The 27861-nt window shown below is 38.5% G+C and overlaps 1 protein-coding gene across 1 annotated transcript; it reads left to right on the top strand.

Annotated features, from left to right (window-relative positions):
- The first annotated feature begins 267 nt into the window (after positions 1-267).
- Positions 268-27668, top strand: Ckap2l (cytoskeleton associated protein 2 like). Its single transcript, XM_010639496.3, has 9 exons — positions 268-382; positions 851-917; positions 2785-2836; positions 7756-8984; positions 12709-12916; positions 19486-19641; positions 23367-23430; positions 24789-24978; positions 26493-27668. The coding sequence occupies exons 1-9, from the start codon at positions 331-333 to the stop codon at positions 26716-26718; spliced, it is 2244 nt and encodes a 747-aa protein (XP_010637798.1). The 5' UTR covers positions 268-330; the 3' UTR covers positions 26719-27668.
- The last annotated feature ends 193 nt before the right edge of the window (positions 27669-27861 follow it).

Below are 27861 nucleotides of genomic sequence, written 5' to 3'. Positions count from 1 at the left end.
ACCAGCCAGGATATAACGCAGTCAACACCGCAACCGCCACCCGGGATTACTTTCTTCAGAAAAGGCCCAGAGCCTTCAGCTGCCAAACAGGTGCCAGCCGAGCAGTCTTTCAGGTTGAGGTACACAGACGTTCTTCTAGTCAAAGGGCCCCAGAGGAACTCCTAGGTCCGGGGCCAACCATAAAGCGTCTGTTTCCTGTTGTCCCGCCCTCTCATAATTTCTATTGGTAGATTTCAAACCCGTGGGAACCAATGAGAGTGCCCAGAAGTGCGGCGCCGCAGCTGTTGCTCCTGGCGCGGCCTTTGAAAGGGAAACTGTAGCTGAGGAGTCATGGTGGGACCTGGGCCCTCTGCTGCCACTGCTGCCTCCGCCGCCGCTGTGGGTGAGTGTGACCGTGTGTCTCTATTTCTTGAAGGCCTTGGAGCACCGGCAAGGAAGTAAGGAGGCAACCGAGATCCTTTCCGCGGCAGTTGCCCATCTGCTCTCCAGACTGCCTCGGTTGCCCCTGACGTGGATCCCAGATCCGGATCCCAGGCTGGGCACGGGTGCTGAGCCCCTCTGAAAATGAAGTCATCGATCGAAAATCGGAGACCGCTTGCCTGGGTCACCGCACCTGTGAGAAGCAACGCGCTTTGTTACAGCTGCGCAAATTTAGCCGCAGGCAGAGCTGGGTATGGCCCTTTGCGCTGGGCCGGAATGTGGACAGCAGCCGTGGGCAGATTGGGTGGGATGAGGAAGAAGTTACCCCCGAGTCCAAATCCAATTGTGGAAAAGGGTCATCTTTTAGAATATAAATGAACTAGTTAAAATTTCAAGCTAAAGTTCTGTTGTTTGCTTGCTTGTTTTGCAGAAGAGCGGCAGAAAAAGCTGCAGGAGTACCTAGCAGCCAAAGGAAAACTGAAAAACCAAAACACCAAGTGAGTTTTATTTACCCACAGTAATGCCAGTTTTGTTGCCATCGTTGCTAACAGCAACTTAAAGCCTTTTCAAAACATAGCCGTTTTGCCTGCAGCCTACTCAACCAACACTGGAATCCTAAGATAACTCAAAAAGAGCATTTCAGTCCAGACATGACAATGACTCTGAGTGTTGTCTAATCTGTTGGCAGAGATTTATCATGACACTCTCCAAAGGAAAGAGGGGAGGATATTATCTACCATACTGGAAGCTTTTCTTGTCCTCTCTTTTTCTGGGTAAAAATTATTCTCCTCGAGGCAACTTTTGGTTAAGGAGTTCAATGACCCTGTTTCTAGTGGTTCCTGCCAAAGTAGCAGAGCCAGTTATCAGTTCACGGTGGAGGCACACTGACATCTTCCAGCCCAAAGATGCTCTTTAATCAATTCTGAATTTTTACTTTTGAGGTGGACAAAACAAAACCATTTCACTCATCTTTGTCAACATGTTACCTCATTATGGTGTTATCCATCCCCCTGGCTTAGCATAGATATATTTTCTTTCCCAATTGGGTTGGTCGATTTTTATTTGAAAATTAATTTTTAATAAGTTAACTGTTATTCTTTATGTTGTTATATTGGGCTTTTACCCAAATTCTGTTTCTTTGATTAAATTAAAAATTATTGCTGAGTGTGCTGGTACACACCTGTAATCCCAGCACTTGGGAGGCTGAAGCAGGAGGATGCCCAGAGTTTCAGGCCACCCTGAGCTACAATAGTGAGACCCTGTCTCAAAAAAACAAAATTAATTATTTAACTAATTTAAAAATAGTCAACAAGTACTAATGTACCTATACTGTATCAGTCACTTTAATGCTACAGATATGATGCTTATGGTGCTTAATGAGACAGAAAGGTCCCTGTCCTCCTTCACTGGGTGATCAAAGTCTTTTTAGTTTAGCAATTAATTGTCTTGATCTGTGGAGATTAAATCTTTTCTAAGTTCTGCTCTGTTCACCTCCTTTTTCTTTTTTTCCCTTTTCGTCTCACTAGCTAGATTTCATCAATGTCCCTATTTTTTTAATTTCAGTCATGCCTTGGCATCCACAGGGGATGGGTTCCAGGATTCCCCACAGATGCCAAAATCTATAGATGCTCAAGTCCCTGTGTAAAATGACATGGTGTTTGCATGCAACCTGCTTATATCTTTCCATATACTTTAAATCAGCTCTAGATTGCTTGTAACACCTGATACGTAGTAATTGCTATGAAGTAGTTACCCTGTGTTGTTTAAGGAATAATAACAAAATGTCTATGATGTTCAATATATATGCAATTTTGTTTTTCAAATATTTTGGAGCAGTTGGTTAGAACTACAGATGTCGAATTCACTGATATTAAGGGTCAGCTATACATCATCTTTTTAAATTAGCGTATGTTTGCAATATATAATAGTTACATTTGTTTTGGTAAATTAGTATGTATATGATTTCTTGATCATTTTCCATCATATATATTTCACTTTTTCACCCTGAAAATTCACTATTTGGAAGGGTACATATAACAAGGAATTTTTTTTTTTTTTTTTTTTTTTTTTTTTTTTTACCATACATTAAAAAAGGGGACTTTTGCTTTTACGATATTTCACTAATACTGTTAGAATGCTTCATTTATGCACAGGATATCTCTGAAAGAATCATGAAGCAATGGCTTCCAGGAAGAGAAATACAGAAATAAATAATAAGGAGACTTTATTGAATTAGACTTTTGAATTACTTTACCATATACAGAAATTTTAAGGCATTAAAATTCTATTCAAAATTCTTAATCATCGTACTTTCAAGCTTTGTTGGTTCTCTACTAAGGATTAATTTTATTTTTTCTTTTATAGGCCTTATCTAAAAGCCAAGAATAATTGCCCAAATCCACCATCGTCTAAATCTGTAAGTAGAAATTAGATTTTAAAGAAATACCTAGTTTAGAATTAAGATTATTTTTTAAAATAGTAAAGATGCTAGCTAAATTATAACAATGCTAAAGAGCATATATTTCTCATAAATATAACTGCAGTTGGGTTTCATAAGGGAGACATTTTTTGAAAAGTACAAATAACATAGTTAAGTTTTATAACCAAAAAATCCTTGAGTAGATGCTTAATATCTAACATTTTTTGCCTGTTTATTGTGTGCCTGGCACCTCCTAACTTGCATTAACCCACCTCATCCTCACAACTTTATGAAGGGTAGAAACTACTTACTAAGTAGCTCATGTTTCACATGAGGGACCTGAGTCATGAAAAGCTTAAATATTATTCCAAGGTTAGGTAGCTCTTAAGTAACAACAACATTGAGGGCCTTCTGATCTAAACCACTTTAGTATTGTGCCATGAAGTGAATACCTATGTTGGGTCTTCCAAGCTGCTTAACAAAAATACACTTCCCAAACACTGCATTATAACTAGATTGTGGGCAGAATGGAAAGAATTCTATCATTCTTAAGATTTTAAGTGAGAGTGAACCCAGGATTTAGCTCAGTTGTTCTGCTGCCTGCCTCCCAAGCACAAGGTCCTGAGTTTAATCCCCAGTACCAAAAAACAAAAAAAATTGGCCTTCTGAAAAGGATACAGATTCTTCACTTGCAATAAAATGAATATTGCTATCCATAAAAATCTCATTTCTAATTTTTGAAGCAGGAGCTTTACCAGATTTCTAAGATAAACTGAAATTGTTTTGCCCAAAGTGAGATATTGGTGCCAGTTTTATAAGTTTTAATGATTCAGTCACTACACACACACTACACATGTGTGTATACTTGTATGGGTTTACATGTGCACATATGGACATTGTATATTATATGTATGCATGACATCTTAGACACTGAAGGATAAAACGTGTTTATAAGGCAAAATGTAAACAGTAAGGAAGCACTTGGTTATACTTCTGCTTTATGCAGATTGTACCTGTGTAGGATGTGAGTCTTTTGGTTTTGGTTTTGGTTGTTTTGTTTTGTTTCTATTCTGGGTATTGAATCCAAGGCATTCATACTGAGCTGCATATTTTATGCAGATTGTACCTGTGTAGGATGTGAGTCTTTTGGTTTTGGTTTGGTTGTTTTGTTTTGTTTCTATTCTGGGTATTGAATCCAAGGCATTCATACTGAGCTGCATCCCCAGGCCTTTTTATATTTTATTTTGAGATAGTTCTTGCTAAGTTGCCTATGCTGGGCTCAAACTTGTGACCTTCCTGCCTTGTCCTCCCAGTCATACCACCACACCCCTCTAGGATGCAAGTTTTAAAGAAAAAGAAAAATGTGCTGGAAAAGTTCTTCAGTCAGAGTTGGCATTTCTGACTTCGGTAAATCATCTCTTCCCTCCCCCCATTTCCCTGCCTTCCCATTCATCTCTTAAATGAGAGCAATACTTGCATTATCTGCCTTACACAGTTCTAAAGATACAAATTTAAAAGGAAGGAAATCTCAGAGTTTAAGAGGAAGTAAAAGAACTTCAAGAATAGTCATTGTTACAATTCGTGGAATTTCCTAATTGCCTGGATCCAAATCCTAACTCCATTTGAGAACTAAGTGACCATAGACAAGCTATTTAACTGCATCTATAAAATAGGAGTAATAGGAGACTAGAGTTGTGTAAAAAAAATTGAGTTAATAAATATTGAAATACTAATGCCAGCTGTTTGGCTTATGTAGGCACACATTTTAACAGAATCATTTCCAGATCTTCAACTTTTTTACATGCACTGACCTAAAATTGATTTAAGAATATACCACACATGCGATTTCTCCTTTCCTTCTTCCCTTAGTACCTGTTCCCTTCCTCTTTTCAATTCTTTCTTTTCTTGCCCAGTATACGCAAATCACTCACCTATCTCATCCCTAATCTTAATATGCTTCTTTAGCCTAGGATGGATACCTCCAGAGTACAAAGTGAAGGGAAAATTTGAAATAATGAGATTGATGGTGAGAAAGCCTTTTGCCATTCAGATGGTTTTCAGTTCTTTGCTTTTAACATTGTCATCTAGTGAAACCCTGAAAATTATTTTTGGCTGAGAGATTTTTAGAGAAGCTCAAAAAATGGAATGTTATTGCTATAACAAAATACCTTGTAGTCCTAGCTACTTATTTAAAAAAGGAATAAAAATGATGCACAGCCCCCTCTCATTATATCAATAAATAATATTGGGCACATGAGCTAATTTCTGGGGTACGGTGTTCATCAAAATTATTCTGGGAGTACATGAACAAAAAATGTTTGATAAGATGCCCCTTATTTCATGGCTTTATAATTTTCTTTGTTTATATCTTTTCTTCTAGAGGTACTTAGGGACAAATATGACTACATCTTTGTGTCCCCTGAGTCTAGCACAGTACCTATCATGCAGTCAACATTTAGTAAATCTCTGATGATTTAAATCCTCATTACATCCTTTGTAAATCGTCTCCCTTCTCATACTTCATATGCCCAGAATGAAGAGAATTTCAGTTGGAATCAATCATTCCTCCTTGTACATACTATCTGTTTTTGTTCAGTTTGTTCCATCATTTCTAAAGTGGATTGAGAAACAAACAGTCAGAAATCAAGGTTCAGAAACTACAATTCTAGCTCCAACCCAGCCTCTGACTCCATGCCTAGTCTTGGACACCTCAGTTTCTCAAATTAAGGGGCTGGGTTTAATGATACCTAAAACATTTTCCAGTTTTATCTTTCTGTATTTGCATATTAGTTGCTAGCCTGATAACTCTTCTAAGCTCAGTTTTTCTCTCTAAGTGGAAGCTCATGCAATAGTATGACCTGCCCTACTACCTAGAATAAATTAGCTAGGTCAGGCTGATCTAAAATCAAGATATAAAAAAGGTATAAGATGAAACATTGCAAATCATATACCTGATAAGAATCTAGTATCCAGGATATATGACTCTTACAACTTAACAAATTTTTTAAAATCCAATTTTAATATGAGTAAAGAGTCTTAATACACATTTATTAAAGAAGATAAAGATATGATGAAATGTTTAACCATCAGGGAAATTAAAACCACTGTGTGGTACTACTTCATACCCACTGGGATAGCTATAATTAAAAAAACAGATAACAACAAGTCTTGGGGAAGATGTGGAGAAATTAGAATCACTGTATATTGTAGGTGAGAATGTGAATTAGTGCAGCTACTTTGGGAAAACAGTTTGACAGTTCCTCTAAAATTAAACATAGGTTTGCTATATGACCCAGAAATTCTGCCTCTAGGTATATACCCAAGAAAATTGAAAATACACATTCATAAAAACTTATATACAAATATTTATAGCAACATTATTAAAAATCCCAAAAGTATACACAACGTCTATTCATTGATGAAAGGATGGGGCCGGGGATTTAGCTCAGTGGTTCTGCCTACTTCTCAAGCACAAAGTCCCTAGTTCAATCCCCGGCACCAAAAAAAAAAGTCACATTGATGAATGGAAAGCCAAAATGTATATAATTACACAAATGAATTTTAAGCCCTAAACAATAATGAAGTGCATGAGTGGGAACAGAGATATATGAGAACCCACTGTACTTTCTGATCAATTTTGCTGTTATCCTAAGACTTCTCTAAAACTAAAGTTTATTAAATTTTCTTAAAGGTAAAATCACTGATATATGCTACAACTTGGGAGAATCTTGAAAACATTACACTAAGTAAAGGGAGCCAGTCACCAAAAACTATATATTGCATGATTCCGTGTATATAAGAGGTCCAAAATAGGTACATCTGTAGAGATACAGAAAGTAGATTAGAAGTTGCTAAGGGCAACTTCCCAGGGGAGGGATAGGGGGAACTAACAAGTACCAGATTTCTTCCTAGGACAATGATAATGTTGTGCCATTGCCTAATAGTGATTATTATACAACTTTATGAATATGCAAAAACCCGCTGATTTGTATTCTTAATGGTCAGTTTTATGATATGTGAATTATATGCTTGGGGTTTTTTGTTTTTGTTTTTTTGTTTGTTTTGTACTGTGGATTGAACTCAGGACCTTGCACTTTCCAGTCAGGCACAGTGCTACATCCCAGCCCTTTCAGTATTTTTAATATATAAGTACTACAAAAAAATAAGGCAAATCAGTTTTCTTACCAACGTCCCTACTTCAAGTAAGCTATGATGTGGAGATGTGAGGCACATGTAAGTATTGGGGCCAAGAAGTAACCCAGACAAGAGCTCTCTACCTACCACCTCCAACCCTCCCTATTCTACCCTCAGCAGCACCTCATGCACTGATACCTTTGGTCAAATGGGCATGTAGTTACAGATTTCCTTTCTATCTTCCTCACCAAGTTTATTTAGTGATCCTTTACAACGTTGTCAAATCAAAAATACAGTGGTAACTCTGTCATTTCCATATCTTCCCTTGGAGACATATATTCTTAAATATACCAAATTCTCCTTTCTAAGTAATTGCTTTCACCTCAGAAGCTCTGAAGTCCATGGTGGCTTGCTCCTATATTTATGGTGTCATTTCTAAATTCCCTGCCCTAGGTTTCAAAGTTTCCTATGACCTTCTCCCTTTCTTATCTAAAATTAAATCACATGGCTAAAACTCACACTTATTAATCATGAAGAGTCTAACCTTAAAATCTTTTCCTGACTGACTTCATAATGACTAACTTTCTGCCAAGATGCTAGATATTTCCTAAAATATGACTCAGTGTATCTCAGGCCTCCCGGTATCTCCCACCAATTTACTATTTTGTGGTTGATCTTCAGGGACAAGATAGTTTTTGATTTTTTTAACCTGTAACACAGCTTTTTTTTCCCCCCCTTAACTGGTACTGTGAGCTTACTTTTTTGTTTGTTTGTCCTTTCAGACCATTAAACCCAAAAAGGATGTTCTCAACCATGCTGTTTTGTCTATCAAAGCTACCAGACCCATTAGCGTTAAACTCCAGTCCAGACCAACTAATATAACAGGATCCCAGAAGCCGAAGTTGGAGGCACCAAAACATGTGAGCAAAAGTCTGACTTCAAGAGGTTTTTCTTCCAACCCAAAATGTAAACCTTCCAACAAGAGTCACCAGCAATGTGAAGCTGGATCATCTGCTAAAGGAGAATTGTCGAGAAAACCGATGAGGTCACCTAATGCACAGAAACCAAAAACTACAAAGCAGCAGGTAACAGATCAAGCAAATACAAAATGTACAGACTCTGTAGATAATAACTATGTGGAAAACAAATCTTTGGATGGCTTTCTTAAAGAGCTGAACAAAGAGAACTTGCCTCAAACCTTATCACAACCTGAGAAGAAGCCAAATCCTACATTATGTACCACAAGTAAGCCAAAGAATAACTCTTATAATCAAACCAAGAGCAGTTTGACTCCTAAACAAGTCTTGGGCAAAAGTTTGGTGACTGGTGCTGTTCTGAAAGACAGGGTTAATAATAAACAATTTGTTAGAAAAACACAAATAAGGACTGTACCGGAAAAGGAACACCTCTCTAAAGGAACAGACCTTGCAAGACCAGAAAAACCCCCCAGGACAGTCCCCTCTCACTTTATTCAGACCCCTGGTAGGACTCAAGCATCAAAAAAACCAGTGGTCAAGAACATAAAGGATGTAAAGGTTGACTTGGATAAATATGAACAACCAAAAGAAACTAAGGTACAATCATATACTGTTACTAAAGAGAAATTAAAATATGCCAAACCCAGGACATACCCCAATTTGCTGCATGGAGGACCTAACAGCAAACATCCAAACATTAAGCAAGATCAGAAGCCCACGCAACCTTGTTTTAGACCCCAGATATGTGTACTGCAAAAATCAAAATCTGTAAACCAGAGGGCTAATTTGATAGCAGGCAAGTTTAATTCAGTCATCCCAAGCATTCCTAGCATAAGAGCAAATAGAACCAACAGCTTTCAACAGAGAGCACAGACTTTGGACCCCAAGTTTAAAAAGACTGTTCCCCAGAAGCATTTCCTGAGCAAGACAGCTCCCAAAACTCAAGCTAGTGTCACAACCAGAAATGGGAGAGGAGTCCCAAATGCTATCCAAACTAATCCAAATATTAAAAAGACAACAGCAGAGGATCGAAGGTACATTGTTTTAATTCCAAGGTTTTCAGCTTAAAATAATTGGGCAAATTGACTACCAAGAATCATTGGTTAGGGGACAGGGATTTGGCTCAGTGGTTCTGCCACCTGCCTTGCAAGTGCAAGGGCTTGAGTTTGGTCCCCAGTACCAAGAAAAAAACATGTGAACAATAGTTTATTACAGTAGATTGTAGGGGGTGGGATGTAGCTCATTGGTAAAAGCACTTGCCTACCATGTGTGAAGCCCAGAGTTCAATCCACAGCATGGACAAAAAGAGTAGATCATGCCTAGTGATACTATATTAAATGTCTAGGAGAAAAAGATGTAGGAATAGGGAGAAGAGAGCCATTAAGTCTGCTTATGGGAATTAGGACCACTTCTCCAGAGAGAACAGTTTTTAAATGTCTCAAGACCACACAGAAGTATTGTAAATAACAACAACCAGAGGGCAATCATACAGTTTTTAAAATGGTTGTATGTTTTCCTTTATTCCTTGAAAATTAAGTGAAAATAAAATAAATGCTTGTAGATATACAAAACAAAATTGTTGGTTAGGAAATAGGTCATAAATAGTAGCTCCTAAGTAATTCTTAGCTACTGCCTGAAAAAAAGATTTGAAACAACTATAATAAATATTAAGACTTGGCAGCTAGATGGTACATGTATGTGTTACAAATCATTCTCTAACTTTATATATGCTTAAAATAGTTTTTTTTTAAAAATTGAAATACAGAGAATGTATGAGTAAGAAACAGCTATTGATGTAGTCTACTCAGGAAGTATTGGAGAGCAATAGAACAGGGCAGGGTAGGAGTTAGGATGCACAGAGGTAGGAACTAGGAAGATGGTTGTCCCTTGCCAAGCAGACCAGTGATTAAGTCCCGTAGATTTATCAAGGAAGGAGAAACAGGAAACAGACTTCATGAGTCTGACTAGGTCAAGTTTTGGAAAGTAAACTAAAGCAGAAAGGAACTGTTAACAGCATTAAGATGATGAAAATCAGAATCTCAGGTTGCTCGGGCTTATTATTAATATTCTTGATGTTTGAAAAGATTTTATATGTTTTCTGCCCAAGACTAGAAATAGTCTCACGATGTGGGTGAACCTCCCAAGAGAATCACATACACATACCTGACTGCAGTAGAAAGAATGGAGATTCCTGACAAGGGGGACAGAGCATATAGAGTTAATAGAGAGCTACAACGTGTGGGTGTGGGTGAATTGAGTGCAGGACTTAATCCCCAAATGCAGCCCTGAACACACTAGCAAGCTCTTTGCCCTCCTGCAGAAACAAATTAGTTGAATTCAATGATGTGATTAAGAGGTTAGGACTAGGATGGCCAATTTAGATCGAAGTTCAGGAAGGTACTTTCAACAGGGACATCTGAACTGAGACCTAAGACTGATGACAAGAAGAACCCTTCCATGCACAAAGAAAAGTGAGTGCAGAGACTCTGAGATGGTGAGCAAGGAAGGAAGTGACCTTTCAGTCTACGTCAGACAATAGAGCGATCATCAGACAGTGTGGCATACTGAACATATTTGATACTAAAGGGACAGAATCTTAAAATCACTCGTGCCCCAGGTAGTCCATCATGCCTCCAGTATGTCGGGTGTTAGATGAAGAGGGGAAAACACAGTCAGTCTCTGCCCTTCTGGAGCTTGTGGTTTGGTGTGTATATGGAGAATGTCAGAAAAATAAAATGATACTGAGGTCCTAGGAGTAAGTTGGTTTTAGAAAAGGAAGGTTCTCTCTTTATGTATGATTCAAAGGAAGAATAAGGAGATAGGAAGATTACCAGGAACTGGAAGAAACACATGTCAGATATCCCAACTTCTATCATGAAGTAAATGGTTGAAGTAAAGGAGTGAGTGAGGAACAATCAGGACAGAAATAAGCACTGAATGAATTGTTCTCCAGAAACAGGGAGAGAAATGAAAGAGCGGATGGCATCCATGTATTAAAAATTATTGGCATTCTGGAAAAAAAGCAAATCTATAAGGACAAAAGCAGACCAATGATTTCTAGAGAAGACCTGGGATTAGAGGCAGGGTCGACTACCAAGTACCCTGAGGGAATTTTTTAGGGTTTTAGGACAGGTTCACATCTTGATTATAGTTATGGTTACATGACTTGGCACACTTGTACTCACAGAATCACACACTTAACAGTGGTGAATTTTACCATATGTGTTGAATAATTGTATGTGCCAAGCACAGTGCTAGGCACTGGACATCTATTGCTGCTTTCATAGAACTTATGTTCTAGTGGAGGAGACAAAAGGTCAATACATTGATTAAATTAGTCAGGAAAATGGTAGATAATTAGTTTTCAGGGAAGTGTTGTTTGAGTAGATGACTGATGCAAGTACCTGAATGAACATGGGTTAAGAAACTGAAATGATGCCAGAGCTCTTGGGGGTACTGAGTGAGAGGGTGAGTGGGGTGACATGAAGTTGGAGACTACACAGAAGCCAGATTAGACTGTGCTTTTAACCCATAGAGAACATTTTGAATTTCATTCCAGTAGTCGTGGGAATTCCTCAGCAGTGATACAGTCTGTTTTACTTTATAGGTCAGTTACTATGCAGCGAATTTGATAAGGTTAGAGTGGAAGCCAGATGATTAGACTGCTGCAGCTTTTCCAACAGTAATGACAAGGGTATGGATCAGCATGGTGGCAGTGTAGACAGAAGCACCACTGAATCTTTCAGTGATGTGTAGGTATGAGAGAAACAGCTCAAGACAGCTCCTAAGTTTAGACCCTAGAAACTAGGTACACTGGGATACTATTTATAAAGTAAACTGGAAACAGATTTAGAGATGAAAGTCAATAACTTTGTTTTGGATAATATTAAATTTAGAAATCTAAGATAAAGTGTACACTTCCACATCATTAATGCATAGTTACAATTTAAAGAAACTAGACAGCCTACATCTCAACACTTGGGTCTACAAGTCTTGGGGTCTCTGCCCCCAAAATGTAGAGGAGTGCCTCCTGAGAAGCAAGAGTGCAGAATATGAATAGTAGAAGATAAAAGATTAGGACTTGACACTACCAGCTACTTAAAAGAAGAGCCCTGAAATTAGTGATTTAGTTTCTGAAAGGAAGGCAATTGTGTGTGGTCAGGAGAGGGGTAAGGAACTAAGTGAAGTTGATCACTTTGACCACCAAGACCCTATTAATGGCAGAATGCTATTTGTGCGGGTGTGGCTTGTGTAACAGGTAACAAGTTTATAGTGGGGGAAATGGAGCACCAGAGGGAGTGGGTCTGAGAAAAATGATGAGGAATGATCATGAAGCTAAGGTATTTCAAGTGCTGGCTATTATCTCGCTGTATGAAACCCTAGTTATCCTAATGTCTACCTCTAGGGGTTTTTGTTGTTTTTGAGACAGGATCTTGTTGTATTTTTCAGTCTGATGTTGAACTCACTATATAGCTCTGGCTGGCCTCAAACTCATGGTGATCCTCCTACCTCAGCCTCCAGTGCACTGGAATTACAGACATGAGCCACTATGCCCAGCCCAACATCTTGCCTTCTCATGGGTGGGAACAATCCAGTATTGCCATTACCTGTTTGAAATTGTTTTTTAATCTCTTGACTTTTTCTATAATTGAAGGTTTAGTTATAACTGACCACTGCATATCATATACTTTAGAAGCTAGACCATGTATAAAGAAAAAAACTAAAGCCATGCTCTCCCCACCTTTAATTGCATAACAGGAAACAGCTAGAAGAATGGCAAAAATCGAAGGGGAAAGTCTATAAACGGCCTCCTATGGAATTTAAAACAAAAAAAAAAGTAATAGATGAAATGAATATTTCATTCTGGAAGAGCATTGAAGAAGAAGAGGAAGAAAAGAAAGCACAGTTGGAACTGTCCAATAAGATTAACAGCACTCTAACAGAGTGTCTGCGGCTCATTGAAGAGGTAAGTGAGGAAGATGAGCTCCGAGAGTTTTGGCCCAGCCAGACATTAGCATGTGGGTGTCATCCAGGTACTATGGGCTGGGCAGGAGGATTATAAATTCAAGCCAAGACTAGTCAAATTAGTGACTTGGTATCTCAAAATTTTGAGAACCCCCTTGGTTCAATCTCTAGTACTGCTAGTTTCAATTATTTTATTTCACACTTTCATATATCTTCTTTAGTTTTGTGTTTTCCTAGTCTCAGTATTATGCTGATTTTGTCAAATAAGTATTTTACCTTTTCTGTGAAGGTTTGGTAAGAACTTCCATAAAATCATCTGGGCTGTGCTACTTTTATATATATCTTTTCAATTTTTTCTGTGGTCATTGGTCTATAAGTTTTCTTATTTCTTGAGCCAACTATAGTAAAGTCTGCGCCTTTTTAAAAAATCAAACTTGCCAAATATTTTTCAATAATCCCTTTAAAAGAGTGTCTTGAGTTTTATTGAAAACTTTTTCTTGTGCATTCATGTCTGCATTTGTTATTGGCTAACTTGAGTCTTTGCTTTAATGATAATAGAAATTAAAACTAAAACAACAATATGAATTTACAGGAAAAAGCATTAATTGGAAAGTACAAGAAAAGATAAAGAACTACAGCTTGAGTATTAGCTGGAGAGTAGACAGACACTCTGATGAAAAGACTGGGTTGGCCCACCCACAAACACAGGAGAATGATATTAAGGATTATCAGCCCTAGTGTAGCTCTAGAAGAATCATGGTTTGAGAAGTGGTTCTATCCTCATTGTTATCTGAGGTTCTGACAGACCTGGGTCCTTGGCCTCCTGAACAAAGAATTGAGCAGGCCCCACAGAAGTAGAAGTGAGGGCCGGGATTTTAGCTCAGTGGTTCTACTGCCTGCCTTGCAAGTGCAAGATCCCAAGTTCGAACCCCGGTACCCAAAAAAACAGAAGTAGAAGTGAAATCATAGATTGTTAGTCAGGATATGCTCCTGAGGGTGGGAATGAGTCATTGAAAAAAGCTCATAGCCCCAAAGAAGCCAGGTATCAGAGTCTGCATTAGTGGTGGTGAACCTATGGCAAGCATGCCACAGCAGGCTGTTTGTATCATTGAAAGTTCTAAAAGGTTTGCCATCTATGGTTTATATGTGGTTTTTTCAGGGGCGGGGGTAGATCTTTGAACTGGCATGGCAGTTCACACCAATCAGGGACAGATCTCTTCCTTTCTGATGGAAAGCAAAATGTTTGTTGCTATATGGACCTTTAAGGAAATGTCATGGTGCTCAGAGCCCACAACAGGGGTGGAGGTGGAGGGATTCAAACCACAATGTAGATTATAATTTTTTATAATTGCAGTTGTTGAGGACTGAAACAAGTAGTGCATGTGTCCTCAAGCAGGCTTAATTGTTAGAGGTGGGTACTCTGTGGTTTCTAAAGAGCTTCTATGGGGCTCCCCAGAAGCCTAAGCGTGTGCACCTTCTTGTCTTTCCCAGCTGTAGTACAGGTGTCAGAACTGAGCACTCTGATTTTTGGAGAGCCAGCTTCTTTTCTCCTCTGGCCTTCAGGCCCCCTTCTTTCAGGAAATTCTCCTCTCTGCCTCCTGCCTCACTATGAAATGATTGTCTTCATGGCAGTTTGTCTTAACGTTGTGTCTTTTTTTTCTCGGACCCAGGTGACCACTAGCTCAGGACAATGGCTAGAGACTTTTAGGTGTTAGTCTAATGGGGAAGGATCTGGAACTGAATTCTATAAAAGCTGGTAATTGGATGTCCCCATGAATCTTGAAAATTACTTTAGTTTCTCCTACCTTGGTGTCTTCCAACTTGAAGGGGGATGAGATAGTCTAGTAAGTTTAGGGATAATAAACTCTGTTCTGTTGACTATGTCCAAAGTTTTAAAGTAATAAAGGATTAAAAAATGAAGGTCGACCTTGATTCTCCTATAGTTACCTATTGGGCATTTGTAGACCCAAGGGAAGAGTCATACATTTTAGCAATAACTGCTTTTAAGTCCCTGTCGGCCTCAGAAGAAAACACAGTTTTTAATGAGCAACAGGTGAAGGGTCCCTATAGTGCTCTCTGACTTCATCACACCTATTAGGTTTATTGTTCTTTTTCTAGCTTTTTAGTTGAAAATTTAGATGATTTAAGTCCATCTTTCTTATTTTCTCACAAATACGTTTAATACTATAAATTTACCTCTTTAATTCTCTTTTGATCATATCCCTCAGATTTAACTAATACGTTTTATCAGTCAGGATTAAGTCACAAAAATATCTCAATAAGGAATATAATGTTGAGATTCGCTACTCGTGTATTCCCTCAAAACAGACTCTTAAGAGGAAGATTTGTGTGTAAGTAATTTATTAGGAAGAAGTTTCCAAGAAAAACTGGGAATGAGGTGAGTTTGTGAGACCAGGCAGGGCTGGAGGCCAACAGGGTGTGATGTCAAGCTAGTCCCTGGAGGGTGACCATGACACAGTCCCATGGAGACGTCAGGAGACCGTGTAAGCCACACCTCTCAGTCATCCCAAGCATAGGTAAAGGAGCTGCAGCATTAATACTGTCATGGTTATTTATTAATGGTTAATGGTTTCCTTGAGGAGACAAAAATTCCCAGGCATTGCTGACATTGGACACAGAGACAAAGGCAAGATACTAGCTATTAGAAATGAGAGCACACTGTGAACCAGGGTACACAAAATGATAAAGGGACCAGAAGGAACATGTATTACACAGTGACATCCATATGTGACATGCAGGGCTAATAGCAAAAAAAGGAAACTAAGGCAACAGTGGCAGTAACTGCAGGAAGCAGCTAGTACCATGGGGCCTAGGAAAACAGAGAGCTAGAGAGTATATGGGAAGAACTACACCAAATGCTTTTCTTGTTATCTCATTCAGCAGTCAACATAAAATACTTCTGTGTTTCCCCACACACCAAGCCATCAGCCAATTCTACAGCAGACAGCTGGGTACCCTCTAATTCAATTCAGTTCTAATACTCTCTATGTAGAGATAGTATCAGATCCCACAGGTAGAGAACTTGATCCCATAAAACTGTCCCTTTCCCACTTCTAATGTCCATTGTAAGCCCCAGTTGCTTTACCTGTGAAAAACTCCTATCAATCAGGAGTTTTACCCCTTCCTCCAGTTTGACTAATTTGCTCACAGAAATGAAAAAAAAAAAATTTTTTTTTTTTACTTAAATTGTCTACATGTTATAAAGGACATTACAGAGGATACAGATGAAGACACAGACAGGGCAAGACATACAGGAAAGGACACAGAGCTTGTCTACCTTCTCCGTGCGTACCACCTTCCAGAAACCTTCATGTGTTCCGTTCTCCAGAAGCTCCCTGAACCCTGACCTTTTGGAGTTTTAGGGAGGCTTCATGACGTAGGCACAATTGATCAAATCATCTCCACTGGTGGTCAGCTTCACCTTCAATCCTTCCCCAAAACTGGAAGCAGAGGCACTGAAAGTCCCAACGCTCTAATCCTATCTTGGACTTTCCAGTGGCCAGCTTCCATCTTGACATCTACCTCTGGTCTTTTAGTCATTAGCATACGAAAGACATGTATCCTTGGAGGTGGCAGGAATTTTAAGAGTTGCATGTCAGGAAATGGAGGAGAGCCAAATAAATACTTTAATTATTACACTAGGAAAGATGAACCCAGGTGGACATGGGACTTGAACTCTAGAGGACATACTACCCAGCAGCTGCTGGTAGCTCAGGCAAGAGAAGAGTCTTCCCAGTATGGGCTCAGATCTTGAGGAAAGGCTGCTCCAGTTTCCAGAGGAGCACAGTGAGATCCTACAGTGAGGTGGGATCTGTGACTGCCAGAAAAAGGGGGAGGTTAAAACAGGCCTGTGCCGCCAGGGTGAGAGAACATTGCTGGGGTAATGAAAGCAAATGTGAAGAATGGTCTCTCCTCCCTTCTCCATCCCTGCTGTCTCCCCCTAGTGCCCACTACTGGCACTGCTCAGCGGAAGCTGCTGTCAAGCAGAAAGTCCTTTCTGAGTTCCCTCTCCAACATCACAAAGCAGAGGGTGATTGACAGGTGTGCCTGGAGCTAAGAGACAGCAACTTAATAACAGATACATGTTTTCATTGTTCATTTCTAAATGGTTAGAAATTTCCATGTTGAGTTCTAATTTAACCCAAAAGTCTTCTTAGAAAATATATCTGAATTTCCAGATTTGTAGATATTTTTCTTGCTATCTTTATGTTAACTTCCAGTTATACCGTATGGTTAATAACTGTGGCCTGTGTTTATTCTGCTTTATGGAATTTATTGAAATTTTCCTTGTGATCTTAATGTCTAATCATTCTTAGTAAATGTTCCAAAGGTATTTGAAAAGGATATATAATCTATTTATTCACTAAATGTGTTACTTTCTGAAAAAAATACACTGAAGTTTCTCTAGGTTTAGTCATCCACAACTTCTCTTTGTAATTCTGTCAATTTTAGCTCTCTGGTTTTCAAAGCCATGTTAGGTGCCTAAAGATTCACAAATGGCTTTGATTTCTCTTTTGTCTGATATTAATCTTGCCATCTGTAAGATTTTGTCTGACAGAATTTTTTTCACCCCTTTATTTTAAAGTTTTCTGAGTTTATTTTAGGAATGTACTATATACATGTGTACAGCTGAAATTTTTGACCAGATCTGAAACTCTCTGCTTGTAAAAAGCAAATATAGCCCATACACATATATGTAGTACTCATGTTTAAACTTAACGTGCTCTTTTATAATTCAATATCTTTGAATCCACTTTTGTTTATTCCCCTCATTTCTATGTTTCATACAGTTTTATTTCATAAAGGTAATAATCAATTGAAATAAAATAAAATGATAGGTGTAAGTTCAAACATAGTTTGCATGTTTTTATATTATACTCTTACAATTTTGTTTCAAGTCTGTTGTGTGAACTCTAAAGTTTATTTCTTAGTAACTTTATGATTTTTGAACAATAAATTTTCTGAGTCCTTAGTGCTTGTGAAAATGACATTCATTAGCCCTCATGTTATAATCACAATCTGGCTGAGGAAATTTTCTAATTTCAGATTGGAAAATTTGAAGTTACTGCTTTACTTTCTTTCTTGCATCCTCGGTTAATTTATTAAAGCCACATGTCAACCTGAATCTCATTCTTCTAATGGTAAACCCTTTTTTTTCCTTCTCTCAGAGCTTTAAATATTTTCTGTTTATCCTTGGTTTACTGAACACTAATATTTTTTCATTCATCCTTCTTGACTTTCCACAGGAACATTAAAGTCCTGTTAAGTAAACAATTATTTCTTTGTTCAGTTCTTAAAATTTTCCTTCTGCAGCTGCTGTGGTATATGCTCAGATCTCTTCACTTAAGATTTCCTTCTAGGAATTCTCTTAGGTGGATATTGGAATTACTGAATAATAGATATGTCCTTCAGAACTCTAAATTTTTATTCCATACTGTTCATTTCTTTGTTCTGTTTTCTTGAGTTCTGGGAGGATTACACAGCTGAATTTTCAGCTCATGAATTCATTCTTTCACACTGTCCATCTATGTTCTGCCCTTCTATGAGTCTTTTTTTAAACAACCCATTTGAGTCTATTGGTGTCAGTATTCTCTTTTATCACTCTAAAGATAATGACTAATACTCTAAAATTTTATTCCCCTTTGCTCGCTCCCTCAATTTTTTGCTCCAGTGTTTATTCTTTTTTTGAGTTTTATGCCTCCCCAAATATTGGTGATTTTTTTTTATTGAGTTTATTGGTACAATCTAGGTATACAATATAATTACATTCATCATTGGGATTCTGTACCTTTACATAAGAGGTCTTGATTCTCATTTTTTTAATTGTGAGTTTACCTTGGTGTCCCCTACATCTCTAGAGGAGCAGGAGGTGCTGCCTGCCTGAGTGAACCAATACCTTGGCTTTGATGGTGGTAGCTCCCCCTTCCTCCTGGTCCATATCACTGCCATGACAGAAGCCATTGCAAAGTTCCTGTGTGGGAAATCAGCACTTTCATATTCACCTGCAGTGAATCCCGCATACACCCACATGAACACCCCTGACCTTTGCATACCTGTGCCATCCTTCATTCTGCTGTTAAGAGTCATGTAGAAATTATGGCCACTATTCACTGTTCCTATTTATAAATATATAGTATTGTGATTGTTACATAAAAACTGTTGATAACTCTAGGGTTTGTTTTCACTTTTGCAGCTTGTACCCAGGGCCTCACACATTGCTAGGCAAGTGCTTTACCACTGAGCTACACCCTGTTTTTGCTTTTTCACTGCATAAAAATGTAAAACATATTCCTTGCCTTCTGCTATGATAAATATTTTTCTCTCTGTTTGTCTCATGTAACTCTTAAAATCTAATGAACACTGTGCAACGTCATTGAAACATACAATTAAAATAGGTACATTTTGTTATATGTACGTTATTCCGTGGTAAAATTGAAATTTTTAAAAGCTTAGATCAACGTCTGCATGTCTTCTGTGATAAATATTAGGAGATGTGAAAGTAATGATGAAATGGTACTAATTGCCTCTGGGTATTTTCTTTTTTTCCAGGGTGTACTTTCTAATGAAATATTTACCATTTTGTCCAACATTCCTGAGGCTGAAAAATTTGCTAAATTCTGGATCTGCAAAGCAAAGCTGTTGGCAAGACAAGGTACCTTTGATGTTATTGCACTATACGAAGAGGCCATTAAAAATGGAGCAAAAGTGAGTGTCTGTCTTGGGTGGGTAACTTCTTAAAATTGTCTTTTGTAGGGTCTCACTCTTCTTTGTAATATGATAATTGTATAATGCAGTATTAAACTTTTAACTCACTTCATAAAGTTATACACAGAATATGAAATAGAATATATCTTTGGTGAACATATTTTAATATTTAATAGGCAGCAATATGATGTGTAAACCAATTAAACCAATAGAATCTGTTTTCTTTATTTTATTTTATTTTTTTTTTGGTACCAGGGATCCAACTCGGGACCTTGCACTTGCAAGGCAGGTGGAGAAACCACTGAGCTAAATCCCCAGCCCCTAGAATCAATTTTCTTGACAAGTGACTGTGTCCCTTTAACACTAATTGTAGAAATATGCAGTTATGGAAAGTAATAGCAGGCCAGGGATTTAGCTCAGTGGTGCCACCACCTGCCTTGCAAGTGCAAGGTCCTGAGTTGGATCCCCAGTAACAAAAAAAAAAAAAAAAGGGCAGGGAATTTGGCTCAGTGGTTCCATGGCCTGCCTCCCAAACACAAGGGCCAGAGTTCGATCCCCGATACCATTTTTAAAAACAAGCAATAGGGGCCCAGGATTTAGCTCAGTGGTTCCGCAGCTGCCTCGCAAGCACAAGAACTTGAGTTCAATCCCCGGTACCAAAAAAAATAATAATAATAATAGCAAAATAGCACAGACAATTATAACATCAATATCCAATTATAAAGAACCTAAAAATATATTAAATAATTTTTTAACTCTAAAACGTAGGGGAAAAGCATATGTAATTTTTTAACAAGAACTGCATCAAATATTTTATAAGTTTTAAATGTCATTTTCCATTTCATGCTACTAATCTACAGTACCTGTTTCTGTGATTGTTCTCAGAGTATTACATGCACACCATTTCAACAGTCAAGTAATCAGTAAGGTTCATTCAGTAAAACCTCTGCCTCCTTCCCCTCCCATTTTCCACTTCCCGGAACACATTGATTATTTTAATATTTTTACCTCTATAGTTTCAGAAAACATGTGTATATTGCTGGGTTTTGATGTATCAGTTTTAGACATAATCTGTAGACCTCTGGTTATGCAGGATGAGGTTTTAACCCCTTCACACTCACCTACACAAATCTCCCAACACGTGCACACACACGCCCACCTGTCATCCTCCTGGAACTTTGCCATCCTTCATGCTCCATTACAGTCACATAGGAATTCTGGTCACTTTATTTAGTCTTCATATTTTTATGAATATGTAAGAAATATATGAATATGTTGACGCCTGTAGTATGTTCTGTGGTTACTGCCTTTCAAACACTTCTACTTTTCCTATAATTAATTGTTGTCTTATTTTGCCTTCGCACTTACTCTCCATGCACCATACTCTTTTCTAAATTTCTAAGTCCTTTTTTTTTTTTTTTTTTTTTTGGTACCAGGGATCAAACTCAGGATTGCACTTGTGAGACAGGCAGAGTCACCACTGAGCTAAATCCTGGGCCCATTACTAAGTACTTTTGAAAGTCAGATTTTTTTCTTTTCTTTTCTTTTCTTTTCTTTGAGACCTTTCCAGTTTATTCCCAACTGGACATCCTTCTTGTGTTGTTCTTGCCTCCTAGAGCCCATAGCAACTTCTCTTCTTCCTACATTGCCCACTTCTGCTCCAGTACTTCGCTTCACTTTGTCTCTCCCTCTCTCTCATTTTTATTATTATGTTATTTTTTCTCTATTATTCACTAAAGGCTTTATTCAGATGCTAGTCTCTTAGTGCTATTTGCATGTAAGAGCTGGATTTGAAATGGCACACAGATTTCAAAGCCATGGATACATGGATGGGGCTTTACCATAGAGTGATCTGGTATCAATGGTTTAGTAAAGAAGCCTCAATATCAGTACCTTTAGACCTGTCCTTTTAAAGTTAGCTTCTCTAGGAAAGCCTCTTCTAATCTCCTTCCTGGAAGTTAAAAACCAGGCTACCAGTGGTGTGAAGAAGAAGAGACGTGAGAGTCTCTTTGACTTACCCCTTTTCCAGTAGGTGCCCATCCCCAATCTTGCATGATGTCTCCCAGGGACTAGAGGAATATATCCCAAGGTGTGGGGTGCAGTTAGCAGGCTGCAGGGAGTTCAAGATGCAGGGTGGATTTGATGGTCTGATTCTTTTAGAACACATGCTCTGAATCCTCCTGATTTGCACCCCACCTGCTATTCCTGCACCTTTCAGCAGCTCTGTGGGATTAATAAGGTCCTTCCTCAGCCACAGTTGCCAACTCAGGATCCTGAGTGCTCAAGTTGGTCACGTTGGTTACTTCTCTTCCTTCTGTGTCCCAACTTCTAAATCTCATAGCTATTTGTTCTCTCCTATTCTTTGTAGTTATTGCCTCTTTTTAATCCCCTTATTATCTATTCAGTAGTGTTTCAAAAGAATTAACATATGTGCAAGCTACTATCTCTAACCAAAAGCCTATATACTTGACTGTGTTATAGAATTCAGACAGTTGCCCCGTATTCTGTACATTTTTTCCAAACATCTTAAGCTTAAACCATAATTTACATTTTAGATTTTTTTTTAAACTATAGAAAGTTTTGCTTTTTAGGTCTTATTGTCAGTATATATCTGTTGTTAATTTGATACAGAATTCCATGTCAGTTAGACAAATCTCCAACTATAGTGTTCCTATGAAAAGGTATAATTCATTTCATGATGTTTTGTTTTGTTGTATGGTTTCTATACTTGGAAAATATGAAAGCTGTCTCAAATCATTTTGTTTGAAAATTACTTTTCCATAAACTTCTTTTCTAAGGTATATTGTTTTACCAAAAAAAGAAGAAAGGAAATGCTGAGGAAAATTACCTAAAATGCTAACAAAGATTGTATTTAGATGATGAGAATATTAGTGATTTTCTTGTTTAACCTACTGTTTAATTTTTCTGAAATGAGGTGTATGACTTTTATGATGAAAATAAGAATTAAACTGAGATAACACTAAAAATAGGTGATATGTTTTCTATATGATACTTAACTCTTTGAACCAGAATCTTCACATGGGAGCATCTTATATAGTATGATGTAAGTTGACAGGAAAACAGAATTTTATTTAGAGAAATTTTGTTATAGACCACTAGAGCCGGGCATGGTGGCGCACACCTGTAAACCCAGCACTCGGGAGGCTGAGGCCGGAAGATTGCTGTGAGTTCGAGACCAGCCTGGGCTACATAGTGAGTTCCAGGACAGTCTCAACTACATGGGAGCATCTTATATAGTATGATGTAAGTTGACAGGAAAACAGAATTTTATTTAGAGAAATTTTGTTATAGACCACTAGAGCCGGGCATGGTGGCGCACACCTGTAAACCCAGCACTCGGGAGGCTGAGGCCGGAAGATTGCTGTGAGTTCGAGACCAGCCTGGGCTACATAGTGAGTTCCAGGACAGTCTCAACTACAGAGTGAGACCCTGTCTCTAAAAAAAAAACAAAAAAAAAAGACAACTTTAAACATCTTTCTCTGAAGTCAACACCAACCTTTAACCAGCATTTTCTCTATTCCTTCATTTTTCTCATGAAATTATATAACCTTTTAAATGTTGCTTATAGATAGACAAGAGATTTTTCAAAGGAAACATTTTTTATTACCGGAAGTTTATTTGATGTTATACAAAGTCCCTTGACTCTTTTTTTTTCCCATGAATGCTATTAATAATACTCCTTTATTTTATTTTCTTCCCTCTAGCCAATACAAGACTTGAGAGAAGTTGTTCTTAATATTTTGCAAGATCAAAACAGAACTACCGAAGGTACTGTTATTTTTATAATCTCCTAGTATGCCTTTCACTTTTTGGTCTCTGTGGCCTGACCTTTTCAGCCATTGCCATCAACTAGTTTATTTCTATTATTATAAGTATGTATGTGCCCAACACTGAACAAAGGTTGTTTCCACCACAGCAACCCAAAGTGCCCCACTTTCTTGGAGTTCTAGTGGAAGAAGACAAATGACTTTATCAAAAGAGACTCAGGCAAAAGGGAAAGGTGCCTTGTTTAAGTTCTGTGTTTAATCATAGTAAAACCACCAACACTCATCTAAATTCATGCTGTCTCTTTAAATAGCCATCTCAAGAGTCTCTTAACATCTCTATCCTTGGTCGGAACGTTTAAAGGATAGAGATTTCTATCCTTTAGGATAGAGATTTTAAACTGTCTTCCTATGACAGCCAGTGTGCCAAACTTAATGAGAGGCATATTATTACCATTTGTGGCACTTGTTTTATGAACAGAGAGAAGAAAAAGCTATCTTCAAAAAATAAAATGCATACTTCTTATAAGGTGACAAAACTATTTCCTTTAAGGGCCAGGGATTTAGCCTCAGGCACTGCCTGCCTCACAAGCACAAAGTCCCGAATTCATTCCCCGGTACCAAAAAGAAACTGTTTCCTTTAAGAATATATTTAACTAGGAAACAAGTACTGAGAAATTATAGCTATGTGGCCCACTGCTTTTGGAAATAAAGTCATAGAATAGATAAGCTCACTAGTAGACTCTGGAGTAATACTTTAGTTCAGATATTTGACATTGTATTTATAACACAAAGCACACTCTTCAAAGGGCAGGAATTCATTCCTTTGCTGCCTATCAGCCAACTGATACTCTTAGGGTCTCAACCTGTCTTAGTCTAGCTTATTTCCTTTCATCTTGGTTATTGTGATTGAAATATCATGAAAATTAAGCTAATACAAAGTATTTTTTACTCACTGTCTAAAGTAATAACCATGTGGTCATCCCTGGATAGAGAGAAGGTTGGGAAATTGGGTCAAGTAAGTCAAGAAAATCAATCTGTGGTTTGGTGTAAGGGCCATCAGTCTGTACAACAGCTCTCAAGGGTAATGACTAGAGATGTGCTCACTGTTGAAAGGTTATCCAGGCCCAGGGGCCATGTGGTTAGCAGCATGGCCTGATGTCAGTGGACACTGTTATGGGGCTTTCAGGAAAAAGTAGTTATAAGTGCCACTTTGACTCATTCACTCTTTATTTAATAATATATGGAGTTCATGAGGATCACTAGGGAATCATTGTATACATTATGTTTTCATTTTATTGATCTTAGGTGTTAGTGTTAAATTGCTACATTTTATTTTCCTTCCTTTCCTTACATACACAGGAACCGCCTCTGACTCTTTTGTTGCTATAAATAATATCACATCAATGGAAGAACTGGCCAAGAAGGTGGAATCTGGAGAGTCCTGTCTTCCTCCAAATGAGAGGGACCAGGTTCCAGCAACACCCCAAATAACCAAGGCAGGACAGGATAATCATCCTGGCATCAAATTACAGATCTCCTCAATGCCTAGGTAAGCAGACTCTAAAGTAGGCTTTGTGATCCCAGACCGAATTTCAGTTCTATTCTCAGTCCCTCCTGCACTGATCCAGAGTAACAGCAGCTCACAGATTCCTCTGCTTCCTCAGAATTCTAGGCAGCTCAATTCATCTTTCCAGCAAGGAGCTGAGGGTGAGGGGAGGTTGAAACCATGATAGGAGGGGGTGAGTCTGTTCTCTGCACACACACACACACATATCCTTCTCCGCCACCCCTGCTGGGATGTGACCTGTGGTGAGGAAGAGGCCACCAGAGCCAGGAGGGCTGTTCAAATGGATTCACCCTCCTTCCTCCTGGATTCTGTCCTACCTTTTCACTCCCATTTGTCCTGCACTTGGAGATCCCTCCTGCCTGGCTGGCACAGAGCAGTGATGGGGGATGATGAACACCAGGTCCCAAGCACAGGTCACCTCTGGAGCTGTGGGAGAGAAGGAACAGTGAGGAGCCCTGTAAGAACAGGAAAGGTGGTTGTACTAGTCAGACTGCTCAGAAACTCTCTGCTTTTTAAACAAATATACATTTAAGGCAAAACCTATCATTTTAAAGTGCAGTATCAGGGTATCAGTGTTGTTTTCAAAAAAGTAAGTGTAGAATTACTCTTCTCAACTCCTGATCTTGAAAGAGCACCAGGACAATGCATGTATGTTTTAGCTGCCTATAAAACAGCTGGATCGTCCATGTCCTGTGCTCCTCTCCTGCATACATTACTGCCCCACTGCTGACCACTCATAGATGAAAAGAAGTGATGAATCCATCTCTCACTGCCTCTAGAATGTATTACAACAGCTTTTAATAGACTCGCCCACTAGTGTTGTCTGGTGGTTTTGTGAATTGTGGATCACAATCATTCCATGGGAGGGTCTCACCCTGTCCTCCAGGCTGCTGCCCATCAGGATGCATTTACAAAGAAGGTGCCCAGTTTGTGGTTTGGTTCACCATCTTCAAAGCTATCTTTTGAATAATTTTCTGTCAGAGCTAAGAAGATCTTAGAAGTCATTAGTCCAACCAGATTTGGTGTTAGGCCCATTTTCCTTAAGACTTGTCAACTCTTTTATAAAAGAAGTTTATCTGATAAACAAACACCAGCTACAAAGCAATTGACTTCAAATAAAAACCACACTTCACACTTCAGTGATGCTTTCTGTATGCTGAGGCCATCCAGAAGCAGGTGACCACTGCAAATGTAGTCTAGAAGTTAGGGAAGAACCATACTAGGACAACAGCTAGTCTAGACATATCTTTGTATGGACTTACACAGAAATGTCTGTCATGTTTCATTATGGATTAAACAACAACAAGTAGAATCTTTTGAAAGTTATAAGGTTTTAAATGCATCTCTTAGTTGGGTATGGTGGCACGCACCTGTTATCCCAGCACTCCGGAGGCTGAGGTAGAAGGATTGCCATGAGCTTAAGCCCATCCTGAACTGCATAGTGGGACTTTGTCTCGATAAATAAGTAAGTAAATGCATCTCTTACTGTCTCTCAGAAAAAGTGGAAAGCCAGAAGTGCAAGACATGAAGCTTATCACTCCCGTGCGGCGGTCAGCAAGAATCGAGCGAGCTGTGTCCCATTACCCAGAAATGCTGCAGGAGCATGATTTGGTAGTGGCTTCTCTTGATGAGCTGTTAGAAGTGGAAGAAACAGAGTGCTTTGTATTCCGTAAAAATGAAGCCTTGCCAGTAACATTAGGGTTTGAAACCTTTGAATCATAATTTCTTAATGCTTTTTTTTTTTTTTTCTTAAAAAAGTCTCTCAGGGTCTCCATAAGACTTCTTGTCCGGATGACCTAAAAAAAACTCATGTAACAGCAAGGCATCATGAATGCAGACTATGGGCTCTTGGGATTTTGGAAGTAATTCACTGGATTTACTCTTAATTTTTATATCCCCATAGGAAAGTCTTCAATTTATGTGTTTAAGACTTCATTTTGCTACAATTTTACAACATACATAAATTTCAAAGTATTGAATAGAATTTTCCCAACCACTGTGGAAATAATTTGCACTTTACTGAAATACTTTAATCTCACTGTAGTTATTTTCCATATCTGAAGGTTGACACTGCAACAGGATGGACTTTCTTTCAGGAGCCACCTTAGCAGAGAGGGCCAGTTCGTAAAGGTGGAAGAGTAGAGGTTTGAAATTAGCATACCAGGCTGAAAGGTCAAGCCCCCTATGTTACTGATGAGCTTTTGCTAGCCATGCCTTCGCTCAGCAATCACAGTTGCCATATACGAGTGACCACTGACTCCTGTCACAGCACCCCTGCTCAGAGGGTAATTCTTGTCCTTTCTGGGCCAGGTCTCCTTGAACAAAACACAGCCCTAGATTGGACTGGTCATCTAGTTTTTTATACCCAAACCTAATTTTGCGCTTCTTATTCAGAAATGCTCAACTTAAAAGGGGATAAGTGAGAAGGGTGGAAAGGGAGTAGTTGCTTCTTTACTTCCAGTCTTTGCCAGGGGACAGCTGGCCTGAGAAGGCAGTGTGAGCCCCAGGGACTGTGACACAAGGCTTTTTCTAATGCTTCAGTGAGGGCGAGAGATTTAGCTCAGTGGTTCTATCGTCTGCCTTGCAACTGCAAAGACTGGAGTTCAATCCCTGGTTAAAAAAAAAAAAAAAAATTCTAACCCTTCAGCGAAACCACACTTGGAAAGGTAAAATCAGACTCATCAACTGCAAACTGGAGTTCAATCCCTGGTTAAAAAAAAAAAAAAAAATTCTAACCCTTCAGCGAAACCACACTTGGAAAGGTAAAATCAGACTCATGTAAATATAACGTATAGAAAAGTCTAGGCAATACATTTCAAATTTTAGCTTAATATTTAAGTATTATCTGAAAAGAAAACATTAAAT

The sequence above is a fragment of the Fukomys damarensis genome, unplaced genomic scaffold (assembly GCF_012274545.1).
Source record: "Fukomys damarensis isolate Sample0158 unplaced genomic scaffold, DMR_v1.0_HiC HiC_scaffold_9, whole genome shotgun sequence".
NCBI classification, from domain to species: domain Eukaryota; kingdom Metazoa; phylum Chordata; class Mammalia; order Rodentia; family Bathyergidae; genus Fukomys; species Fukomys damarensis.
Note: the sequence above shows the minus strand (reverse complement) of the source record. Positions and strands in the feature narration are given on the sequence as shown.

Excerpts from the sequence above, each read along its gene's own strand:
- Ckap2l (XM_010639496.3), top strand. The coding sequence starts at position 331 with ATGGTGGGACCTGGGCCCTCTGCTGCCACTGCTGCCTCCGCCGCCGCT. Across the intron at positions 383-850 it reads TGCCTCCGCCGCCGCTGTGG|AAGAGCGGCAGAAAAAGCTG; the intron begins GTGAGTGTGACC and ends CTTGTTTTGCAG. Across the intron at positions 23,431-24,788 it reads TCAAAACAGAACTACCGAAG|GAACCGCCTCTGACTCTTTT; the intron begins GTACTGTTATTT and ends TTACATACACAG.